Source organism: Panthera onca, chromosome D4, assembly GCF_046562875.1.
Source record: "Panthera onca isolate mPanOnc1 chromosome D4, mPanOnc1 haplotype 2, whole genome shotgun sequence".
NCBI lineage: Eukaryota > Metazoa > Chordata > Mammalia > Carnivora > Felidae > Panthera > Panthera onca.
In genome coordinates this window covers 39316900-39329756 of record NC_138351.1, presented here as the reverse complement: position 1 = coordinate 39329756, position 12857 = coordinate 39316900, and the positions used below count along the sequence as shown (strand labels likewise).

Genomic DNA, 12857 nt, shown 5'->3' with positions numbered 1-12857 from the left:
GTTGTTATATGTAGCTGTAATTCTTTTCCACTTTTCATTGCATGAATGTACTAGAATATATCTGTACTTTCTTCTGTTGATTGTAATTTTTTTCCAGTTTTTTGCTATTACAAACAAAACTGCCATAAACATTCTAACACATGTCCTTTGATCTTTATAAGTGTACATTTCTCTTGGATGTTTACTTATGAGTGAAATTTCTGGGCCTTAAGGTATTTTTTTCAGCATTTGTAGATTCTGCCAAATTGTTTTCCAAAGAAGTTGTAGGTCTACGTTCTCACTGTAATGTAAGAAAATTCTCATTGTTCCGCCTCATTGCTGGTACTGTCAGCTTTAAATTTCTCTTTTTCCATTTCTAGCCACTGTGGGGGGTATGTTGTAGTATCATGTGATGATTAATGATATTGAGCACCTTTGTGTATGCTTATTGATCATTTTGATATCCTCCTTGGTGGAGTTCTGTTTAAGTCTTTTGCCAATTTTTCTATTGGTTTGTGAGTCTTATTGATTTACAAGAGTTTGTTGTTGTTTTGTTTTGTTTTTTTTGTTTTGTTTTGTTTTTTGGTTTCCTGAATACAACTTCTTTGTTGGATATTTGTATTGCAACTTGTTTTTTCTGCTTGTGTCTTGCCTTTTGACTCTGTTAGTTATATGTTTTGATGACAAGAAGGTTTTTTTTAATTTTAATAAAGTCCAGTTTTTAAAACTTTTCCTTTATGTGTATACACTGCCTTTTTTGTCCTACTTAAATCATTGATTATGCCAAGGATATAGAGATTTTTGTCTCAGAAGCTTGCTTTAGCTTCTAAATTTTGGCTGTTTTGTGAGGTAAAGTATGTTTGTGAATTAATTTTCCATTTGAATATCCATTTGAACCAGAACCTTTTATTGAAAAGACCATTCTTTTCTCCCTTACATTGGCACAGTAAATCATGTGGCCATGTATATGTGAGTGTTTCTGAACTCTATGTTGTATTCCAGTTTTTTCAAATAATTTTATTATATTTTAAATGCAATCTTTTTTTAAAGCTTTTGATTTTCTAATTGCTTTTTTCTTTTCTAGGAATATAGTTTCTTTTTTATATTGATTCTATCAAATTTATTTAGAATTTTGTTCAGATCTTTTATATCCTTACTAATCCCCCCCCCCCCCCATTCTATTAGTTACTGGGAGAGATGTGTTATAATCTCTAATTAGGACTTGGATTTGTCTGTTTCTCATCTGGATTCTGAGCCCTTATGCCCTACGTGTTTTGAGGTTATATTTTTAGGTGACTGAGATTGTCTTATTTCTACTGAATTGACCCTTTATCTCTATGAATCATCTGCCTTTGTCTCCAGTAATGCTTCTTGCCTTAAAGTCCACTTGCCTGGTACCAGTTTAGGTGTACCAGGCTTCTTCTGGTTGATGTATGTATGGTGGATCTTTCTATTTTCATCTTTATCTTTTTTATTATTAGTCATATCTTTGGTAAACAGCAGGTATTTTGTTTTGTTGTGTTATACAGTGGGGCAATTGTAGTCATTTAATGCAATTATTGATAAATTTTTATTTTGATTCATTATTTTTTTCTCTTTGTCTTGTTTATTCATTTTTTTTTCCTTTTGGTATTAGTTCACTTTTAAAAATTTAAAATTTGGTGTCTTTTGTTTTCTTTTTTGAGAGACAGAGTGCGACACAGAATGAGAGAGGGAGACACAGAACCCGAAGCAGGCTTCAGGCTCTGAGCTGTCGGCACAGAGCCTGACATGGGGCTTGAACTCATGAGCCATGAAATCATGACCTGAGCCGTGAGATCGGGACAATTAAGCAACTGAGCCACCCAGGCGCCCCCAGTTCACTTTTTATTTCATCTTCTTCCTCTATTAGCATGCTATTTATACTTAATTTTATTATTCTTTTAGTGGTTACCCTAAAGATTAGAGTGAGCATCCTTGGCCTATTAGAGTCAACTTTTAAAAAATCTTACAATAATTATAAATTCACAGGAGGTTTTCAGTATAATAGAGAGGTCCTATATGCACTTCACCCAGTTATCTCCAGGGGTGATGTCTTGGTAATTCTAGTAAAATATCAAAACCAAGAAACTGATAATGGTACAATGTGTGTCCATTTCTTCAGTCCATGTCATTCTCTGGCATACATTTGTGGAGCCACCATCGCAATCTAGGTACTATTTCATCACCACAATGATCTCTCTGTGCTACTCCTTAATAGTTATACCCTGTTCCCTTCCTGCCACCACCCCTGTCCTCTGGCAACTTTTTCCATCTTTATAATTTAACCATTTCAAGAATTTTATGAAAATATCATCATAATGTATGTGACCTTTTGAGATTGTCTCATGTTTTTCATTACTCATGACACTCTTGTGATCTATCCAAGTTGTTGTGTATATTAATATTTTATTCTTTTTTGTTGTTTAATATTATTTGCTGGTAGGGGTACACCTCTTGAGAGACATTTTGTTTGTTTCTAGGTTTTTACTTTTGTAGATAAAGCTTCTGTGAGCATTGCATACATGTTTTTGTGTGAATGTTAAGTATTAATTTCTATATAATAAATGCCTAAGGGTGTAATTGACATGTTGTATGGTAAATGCATGTTTAGTTTTTTTTCAGAAACTGCCTAACTCTTTGCCAGTGGGGCTGTACCATTTCACATTCCTGCCAGCAATGTGGGAGAAATCCATTTTCTCCACATTCTTACTAGCACTTGGTGTTACCACTATTATTTATTCAGTCATTCTGATAGATATATAGTGATATTATTTGTGCTTTTAATTTGCATTTCCAGGATGGATAATAATGCTGAACATATTTTATGTTCCTATTTGCCATCCACACAACTTTTTGGTGAAATGGTTTTCCTTTTTTAAGCCAGACCTGAGTCCTTTGTCAGATATATTACCCTGAAGTTATTTTGATTTTATTTTAATTGGAACTTTTACTACTTCTTGGAAAATGAAAGAAGCTTAGTACAGTTCAACCTCATGTACCCGACTTGTGTCTTTTATGTAATTGACATGTACTTTCATTCTACTTATATTTAAAACTCCACAAATTTTATTTATTGTTTTAAGATATTACCATTGATTTACTCATATTTTTATTTTCATTTATTTATTTTAAGTATATTTATTTATTTTGAGAGAGAGAGTGTATGTGTGCACAAGCTGGGGAGGGGCAGAGAGAGAGAGAATGAGAGAGAGAAAATCCTAAGCATGAACCATGAGATCATGATCTGAGCTGAAATCCAGAATTGGATGCCTAACTGACTGAGCCACCCAGGCGCCCCTGTTATTTTATTTTATTTTATTTTATTTTATTTTATTTTATTTGAGAGAGAGAGACAGACAGACAGACATTGTGTGAGCAGGGGAGAAGGGCAGAGGGAGAGAGAGAAAGAATCCCAAGCATACTCCACACTCAGCATGAGCCCGATGTGGGGCTTGATCCCACGAACCTGGGATCATGACCTGAGCCAAAGTCAAGAGTCGGTCATTCAACTGGACTGAGCCACCCAGACACCCCTACTCACATTTTTAAAACTTGTTTTTTTGTGTGTGTGTTCTTCAGTCTTTTGTGCTAATGTAAGGAAATTCCATGAGGGATCTTTTTTAATTCTAAGAATTTACTTGTGCATTTCTCTTGTACAGTTCTGAAGCAACACTGTGTGTGAGTATGTGTGTAGGGAAGGTGTTCTGAAAATGCTCAGGTGACCTTTTTTTGTTGTCATTTTGTACTTTTTTATTCTATTGTCTTCTGTTTTTCATTGATTAACTTGAAAAGTCAGCTGTCCGTTTTACTCTTCTCTGAAGATAAGGTTCTTTTTTGTTCTGGTGACTTTTAAGATCTCCCCTAGGTCTTGGCTTTCAGCAGTTTTACTGTGACACGCTGTGGTAGTCTACCTCTGGGATGGACACCAATAATCCCTGCCATCTGGTATTCATGCTTTTGTGTGATCTCTTCTCTTTGAGTGTGGGGTGGGTTTATTGATTTACTTCTGATGAATAGAATATGGCAGAAGTGGTTGTTTCTTTTTGACACCTTCAGAGTTGATCTCACACACAGCTCTTTATATAAATTTTCTAATTGATCTCAGTGGAAGGGTTACTCTGATACAGCTATTCCCACAGGGTGGGCTTAATTATATATAGAATGAAAGAGAATTGTTTATTTTCCTGGCATGCTATTGTAAAAGCAGCAGCTCTCTTAGCAACACCTCCAGATGAGTGGCTTCCTTTTCAGTAGTCCTGGAAGGCATAGTGACTGATGCTCAGAGCACAACTTATTTCTTCAGACATGTCCTGTGTGCCACCTGAGGGTGCAGTGTCACCTGGGGGGGCAAATGTACATTTGTCAGAGTCCTTTTTAGAGCTGTTCTGCCAGTCATAATTTTTTTTGTAACTATGTGACTCCATTACATAACATACAAGTTATGGCAAAAACTTTTTCCATGAACATTTACTTAAATTGTCTTGAAAGACTATGTAAATGAATTGAGAAAACAGTTGTTGGTAAATTTATTGGGTGTGATCAAACTGTAACATTCCGAAGAAGGATCTTCTAAACATTGAGGTTTTTTAATGAAATGGTTTCTCAGGTGTCCAAACTCTTGCTCCATCTTAAAGAGACTGAAATTAAAAATAATGCCATATTACTTGAGTGCAGTTCATGCAGGAAAGACGGTGGGGACCTCTCATGCATCAAGATACTTGTGAATGAATACATACATGCTTTGGATCAAAGTGCTTTCCAAGTTAGGTATTTGTCCTTTGTTATGATTTCTGCTCAGTCTGACGTTTTGAGATAACTCAACCAATTGCTGTTCTGACTGCATCTTATAAGAGGACTTCACCTGTACTTCTAAAAACTGAGAGGTGTTTCATCCTGCCTTTTTACAAAGACTTTGACAACTTTTTCAATTGACTGATTTACATAACCTTCATTTTAAGTTATGTTTTAGGTATTAGCACTAATTAAAATCCATAAATTAGGTTAATCCGTCTATTTACTAAGAACACAAAAGGACCTTTTAGACTGAAATACTCAGCCAGAACTTAAACAGAGAGCAGATAATTACTTGGTGACTCTTGCTCGTTTACTAGCAACTTACATAAATTATACAGATTGTTTATCTGTATATAAAAATCACCAGATAGTTGTGTTTTCTTCTGTTTATTTTATATTTATAAACCAAGATGGGAGTCAAGCTTTTTTATTAAACATTTATGCTGTGTCTGCTATGAACAGGTCTGTCAAGGCAAGTAAGATCCATTCCTGTTTTTCAAGATTATATATATAGTTCAGAAAGCCATTTTATTAAACAGTTATAGCAGAGTTGAAAGGTGTGTTTGTGCTTTCTCCTATGAATGCAAATCTGCACATTTAAAAACAACTCTTTTGTATAATGGTATAATTAGGTTATAGTTTTTAAATATGTAATCTCTTTAACCCTTGCTCTTCTATTTACATAGACCTCAAGGGCCAAGAGGAGTTTGGAACAGTTATTGACATTGGTTAAACCTTTAGCAAATTTGGAGAAAACAATTGATATTCAATACTTTTAAATGATTCTCATAGTGTTGTACTTTTCTGGTCCTGTAATTTCACTTTTAGAGTGCCTTCATACGTGGTCTTCTATGATATCAGAGCTTCTCTTTCACCAGTCAACTTCATATAGATAAACTCTGTGTTCTTGGAATGTGATTTGTTCATTCTGGCTTACCGTAGCAGAAGTCCAAATATTTTTCTCCTGTGCAAACATACCATAGGCATTAGGTCTTGGTGTGTGGGATCCTCAGCCTGTCACAGAAATCATTATGCCATCTGCTTCAACCTGAGCGGTGTATCTTCTGCTGGCAGACTTTATTGAAGTTGCCATGGTTGAGGATTAAAAAAAATCAAGTTTGGCATACGGATCTTGCTTTTGAAAAAAATATTAATTGATAATGCCTGCTGTATATTGTAAAATGACCATTTGAAAGATTCCTAAAAGCCTCTTCTAAACACATTGATCTTTTTTTTGGTTTTTAATCCATGATTGTAGATAGCCAATATAATGTTTGGATTATTGGTAACTTTGTTCACTTACTGAATCTTCTGTTCAATTTTAACGATAGGTAACAAACTCTTAGGCATGGATTGGTGATGTGTTGTAAAATATTTTGATTGCTCTGTCAATGTAAACTCTTTACCGAATGTCTTATTTCTGGAAATGATACCTCAAATGACTGTTTGCTATATGTATAATTTTTTTTTAATGTTTATTTATTTTTAAGAGACAGACAGAGTGTGAGCGGGGAAGGGGCAGAGAGAGAGGGAGACACAGAATCCGAAGCAGGCTCCAGGCTCTGAGCTGTCAGCACAGAGCCCGACGCAGGGTTCGAACCCATGAACTGTGAGATCATGACCTGAGCCGAAGTCGGACGCTTAACCAACTGAGCCACCCAGGCGCTCCTGTTTGTGATATGTATAATAGAAACATAGGAACACTGTGATGAAAAAAAATCTACGTCACAGTCAACTTATTAGACGTGTGACTTTGTGTAACTATGTCATCTGTAAAATGGAAATAATGATAGTTGGGTTGTTGGGCAGATGAGATCAGAGTAGGTCCCTAAAAAGATGAACATTCTGCAAATGTGTATTGAATGCCAACTCTGTAAGGCACTCTTCTAGAGAATGAGGATATAATAGAGAATAACATACTCAAATTCCTCCACTGGCGAATTCTACATTCTAGTCTGTCCCCACCAGCTGGGATGGAAGGTCTATGACAACAGGGTGCATCCAGGTGGTAATAAGTGCCATGGAGAAAAACAGGGCAGGGTAGGCTCATGGAGCCTAATGATGGGGTGCTCTCTTGGATAGCATTGTCAGGGAGAGCTTCTCTGGGGTGAAGTTGAGCACATCTCAATGAAATAAAGAAATAAGCATGTCGATACTTGTGGAAGGATGTATGTGGCTGATAGAAGAAGCAGGTTGGCAGTGTGAGGAACCATGAAGGGGTCAGTATAGCTGGAGCCTGGCAGGTGAGAGACACAGTGCAAGAGATGAGTTCAGAGACATATCCATAAAGCATCATTGATGTACTCTTTCTGATAAATAATTGTGGGTAAAAATTTACATTAGAGACACCCTACAGAAATAGGAAATTATTTAGCCTTAACTGGTGCTCTTTCTCACAGGTGTATACAAGTAATTATAGAATGCTTTTCCAAAATGGAATTATCTTTTTTTGTCACTGTTGGTACTTATGTGATTGTACCTGGAGTTAGCCAAACTGTGAGGTTTGAGGGCATAGTCCTCTAGACTTCCACCTCTATTCAAGACTTGACACCAACAGCAAAGAGTTAAGATCTAACTATGGAGTTAGAGGGAAGAATCCACAAAAGACCATCCTCATTTCTGAGATGGGCTGAAAGTCCTGGATCTTCCTCAGACCATCTCCAAGTTTAATAATTCAGTAGAAGGGCCTACAGAACTTTCTGGAAACTGTTATACGCAAGCTTATGGTCCATTATAAAGAAAGGGTACGGGTAAAAAACATTAGCCAAAGGAAGACATAGTACAGGCTGAGAGGATTTCAAAATCCGAAGCTTCCATAAACGTTTCTTTTCCCATATTGGTAGGCGACCAGTATGCATGGAGTATTGCCAACCCAGGAACCTTGCCTGATTTCGGTGTTCAGACATTCAATTACGGTATCATTTCATAGGCATAATTGATCGCCTATGTGTTGAACTTTGTGTCAGTGTGGAGTGATATCTTGTAGCTTTGGAGCCCCCCATGAAGAGCAAGAAGACCCTCCTATCATTCTGGAAAGTCCATGGGTTTAGCGGTTACTTCCTAGGAGCTGAGGATGAAAGTCAGACCTATCTTTGGGAAAGGCCAAATTCATTACTACATACATTGTTCTAAATAGAATTCAAGAATGTAGAAGGTAAATGGTGCCCTGGAATCCCCTCTCAGGGACAACTGTTATTTTGGTTGGTGTATAATATTTCAGATGTTTAATACAAATGTAAACATCTTTTTGAATGTACATTGTATCGTACTGTGCACATTGTTTGATAACTAGCCTTTTTCACAAGTTTGTATAGAATGTATGATTGTGTGTGTGTGTGTGTGTGTGTGTGTGTGTTTTTTAATGATACCTTCAACACTGGAGGTAGTTTTTAAAAATTGTCCCATCTAATAAACAATACTGCATTGAGCTTCCTTTTATTTTTATTTTTTTTTTATGTTTTATTTTTTTTATTTTTGAGACAGAGAGAGACAGAGCATGAGCAGGGAAGGGGCAGAGAGAGAGGGAGACACAGAATGTGAAGCAGGCTCCAGGCTCTGAGCTGTCAGCAGAGAGCCCAACGTGGGGCTCGAACTCAGGAACTGTGAGATCATGACCTGAGCCGAAGTCGGACGCTTAACCGACGGAGCCACCCAGGCGCTCCTTGAGCTTCCTTTTACACACATCTTTGTGTATTATTCTCATTTTGCGCTTGAAATTAATTTCTTGAAATAGAGTTGCTGATTGAAAGGGTACAATACTAAAATTGTATATGTAACTTCATTATTACCCTCTTGGGATGTTTCCTATGAAATAGTTTATGGAATGTCAAAATTGTTAATAATCTCCTTATTGCTCCTAGGTAAACATTGCAACTTCGGCAATTTCAAATGTTGAATATGCCCACATTCCACATCTCAGCCCAGCTGTAATTCCTACTCTGCAAAATGATTTATTTTTATCATCCTCAAATAATGGGAATCTGGAAGCATTTACAGGATCTGGCACTCCACACATCAATGGAAAACCTGCTTGTGATGACTTTGATCAACTAATCAAAAATATGGCCCAGGTAAGAACATTTCTTCCTGTTAGTTATGATAGAACAGTGCAGTCAGGTCCTGGATAATTGGAAGAATATGCTTGTTTATATTAACATTATATAGATATAAACATATATTATTAAACGTATTTATGAAGACATAACATTTGAAAAAATTGAAATGGAAAAAAAGTGGATTTTGCGTCAGTTTGGATGGTTCAGAGATTTTTCTATTTCATTTTTCTTTATTTTTTTATTCTTCAGGGTCAAAATAAAATGTCTCATTGTAGGTGATGAGTGATAAAAGTTATCTGAGAAAATTCTTTGAAATTTGTTATTTTTTTTAAATTTTTGTTTTAATGTTTATTTATTATTTTTGAGACAGAGAGAGACAGAGCATGAACAGGGGAGGGTCAGAGAGAGGGAGACACAGGATCTGAAACAGGCTCCAGGCTCTGAGCTGTCAGCACAGAGCCCGACGCGGGGCTCGAACTCACGGACCGTGAGATCATGACCTGAGCCGAAGTCGGACGCTTAACTGACTGAGCCACCCAGGCGCCCCTCTGTTATTTTTTTTAAACAAAGTAATACCATTAATAAAATAACTGAATAGAGTGATTGACTTTTAATTTGATTTCTTGCTTTGTTTCCTGAACAGGGTCGCCATGTAGAAGTTTTTGAGCTCCTCAAACCTCCATGTGGGGGCCTTGGTTTTAGTGTTGTGGGACTTAGGAGTGAAAACCGGGGAGAACTGGGAATATTCGTGCAGGAGATTCAAGAGGGCAGTGTGGCTCACAGGTGAGACTCTCATGGTATCTTCTCTGTGTTTGATACCACATTCAGAAGGTAGAATATAGAGAAACAAAAATGAATTAAAACAGAAACAATCTGTTATTAACCAGTTGTTAGAATTCTTTAACACTGCTATGGTAAGCAAGTTATTTTAAGGGAGAATATCTTTTAAATACAGTCATAATCACTTTTTAGGAAGAAAAGGAAAATTTAAGCAGAACATTATTCTCACTGTTATTAAAACGGCTCTTTTTGATTAGTTTAAAGGTTACTATATAGAAAAATATACAAATGACCCATGATTGCTTGAATTACATTTTTAGTAATATACTCAAAGCAGCAACTAAATGTATACACTTTTGCTTTTATTTGTTAGTAAATAGGAATATCTAAGATAAAACGTATAAGTTGAGTGAGTAGCTGTAAAGGTGGCTTTTAAATGGGAAGGGTTGATTAAGGATGGACCGGCTGGAGCCAAAACTTATATTTTTGAAAGTAAAATTGTAGGGAAAAGCTTAAAAAGTGTGGACATTAGAAAACTGGATTAAAAATAACCTGAGAATATATGCCAAAGAAGCTTTCCTTTTCTTGAGAGCTGTCAGGTATCTTTTACCCCTTTTTTCCTTCTTGCTAGAGATGGAAGATTGAAGGAAACTGATCAGATCCTTGCCATCAATGGACAGGCACTTGATCAGACAATCACACATCAGCAGGCTATCAGCATCCTGCAGAAAGCCAAAGATAATGTCCAGCTAGTTATTGCCAGAGGCTCATTGCCTCAGCTCATCAGCCCCATAGTTTCCCGTTCTCCATCTGCGGCCAGCACAGTTTCCGCTCACTCTAACCCGGTGAGTCCGTAAGATTTTTAAAAGGGACAGAACATATTTTTCCATTCTTGTTGGTTGTCTATAGACCTACCTTTGTGTAGGTCCTATGTAGTTCTTGAGTTTTTCCCATTTTATGCTTTTATCTCTCCCTAGCTTGGAAAGTTTGTTATTTAAGTCTATGTCTTCTAAATCAACTTTAACCTTTCTTTGTGTGATTCTTTCAGTTGACTGACTGCATTCCTCAAAAAAAAAATTTATTTCTTCAACAAATCAGATTCTATCTGTAGGCAGATACAGTCTTGATTTTGCTTTGTAAATTACAGAATTATACTGTTAGTGGTAGCTGTCAGTGACTTCAAAGGAATCTTGTAATTTGAAATTCTCTGAGTCAAGATTTTACTAAGATTTTACTAAGATTTACTAAGATTTTACTGCTAAGATAATCTTAGCAGGTGATGATTTCTCCTTGATCTTTGTCTTTTTTTAGAAGTTCTAGAAAGGATCTTGCAAATCAGTGCCTATCTTCAACTGATTAAATGTGGTCACTATAAAGATGTATTGATAATTTCAAGAATGATTACATCAGTAGCAGTAACAATGTGTTGAAAGGGAAGTATACTAAATAAAAGGGACATTGTTAAGGCTTATTATTATGTCTGAACTCCGTTATTTAATATTAATCACAAAGTAATATTCACAGAAATCTCCACTGTAATAGAACTTTTAGTTTCCGCAGATTTTTTTTTTCAAATTCATACAGGAGTTTTGTTTTCAGGTTCACTGGCAGCATGTAGAAACTATTGAATTGGTGAATGATGGGTCTGGACTAGGGTTTGGCATTGTCGGAGGAAAAGCAACTGGTGTGATAGTAAAAACCATTCTACCTGGAGGAGTAGCTGACCAGGTAAGCTATTCCAACAGGTCTCTTACGCCGTTTTATCAAATTGTATGCCTTTATTTATTCATTCATTCATTCAAAGATACAGACGTTGAGTGGGGGAGGGGCAGAGAGAGACTGGCGGGGAAAGAATCCCAAGCAGTTTCCACACTGCCAGCAGCGGAGCCCAGTGTGGACTCACAGTGTGAGATCATCACCTTAGCTGAAAGCGAGAGCCAGACACGTAAGTAATGGAGCCCCTATGCCTTCATCATTTATATTTTGTGTTAGAAGAAACTTTGGCTTTACATAATGTCAAAGAAGCTGAATGAGAATCTTCTGTTTTGCTGGGCATTTTCTAAAGTGTTTTCTTAGATTTGGGAGAAATACCTTTGAAAAGGGACATTGATCTTAAGTTACAGTTTTAGGCAGTGATCTTAAGACTCTTGTAGAACCACAGATTAAAGTCCAGGTTATGGTTTTGATCCTTGTAGAGGTAGCTACCTTTTATTTTACAATCATGTATCCTATTTATAAACCTACTTAGCTGCTGTATAGCCACAAGGTATTATGGAAAGAAGAATACTTTATTACTGAGAGAAAAAAAAACAAGATTCAACTTGTCCCTTTAGTGATGGGTCACTTGTGTCTTCTTTGTAAAAGCACAGCCTATTTTTATCTCTCGGAGTAGTTGGTTAAAGCATTGCCGTTTATGCTATGTGACATTGCTGGAATATATGAGAGAAAAAATGCAAAGTTATTATATATTTAAATATTTAAATATTTATATATTTAAAAAAATTTTTTTAATGTTTATTTCTGAGAGAGAGAGAGTCAGAGTGTGAGTGGCGGAGGGGCAGAGAGAGAGTATGACATAGAATCTGAAGCAGGCTCCAGGCTCCGAGCCATCAGCACAGAGCCTGATGCGGGGCTCAAACTCACGAACCATGAGATCATGACCTGAGCTGAAGTCGGATGCTCAACCAACTGAGCCACCCAGGCACCCCTGATTTATATTTTAATTTGAGAATTTCTAGTGTCAGAAACTTTTGCTGTTGTTACAACATTTTGTTTATAAATTTGTTTGTTTTTCCATGTGTATTTGAACTTAAACTAGGAAGGCAATTCATCAGATATTTCTCATATTCATATATACAAGCCTTGTTTAATGGCAGCTTTATCAGTAGAAGTATTAGCAGTAACACAATAATGTGCATATTTTCTTCCTTTTAGCTCTTAGCCAGCATGTACAGTATTGAGTGAAATTTCCCTAGGTGACTGGCTTGCAGTAAATTAAGCTTTATCTTCAGTGTAGAATTGCCCCGTCCAATAATATAGCCACATGTAGCTACTTGCTACTTGTAAAACTCAAATTTAAATTAATTAAAATTAAATAAAATGACAAATTCAGCTTTTCAGTTGGACTAGCCACATTTCAAGTACTCTGTAACCACATGTCACTAGTTACTGCCATACTGGATGATGCTGTCATTGAAGAAAGTTCTAGTATGGAGATAATAAGTCTGC

The 12857-nt window shown here is 36.4% G+C and overlaps 1 protein-coding gene across 12 annotated transcripts in view; it reads left to right on the top strand.

Annotated features, from left to right (window-relative positions):
• Positions 1–12857, top strand: part of MPDZ (multiple PDZ domain crumbs cell polarity complex component) — a 162245-nt gene that overhangs the window by 43512 nt on the left and 105876 nt on the right. For all 12 annotated transcript variants that reach the window (XM_081790895.1, XM_060609750.3, XM_060609747.3 and 9 more), the window contains exons 4-7: positions 8655–8864; positions 9493–9632; positions 10261–10474; positions 11229–11357. In XM_081790895.1, the coding sequence (XP_081647021.1) occupies positions 8655–8864; positions 9493–9632; positions 10261–10474; positions 11229–11357 (693 nt within the window). The remainder of the gene's footprint in view (positions 1–8654; positions 8865–9492; positions 9633–10260; positions 10475–11228; positions 11358–12857) is intronic.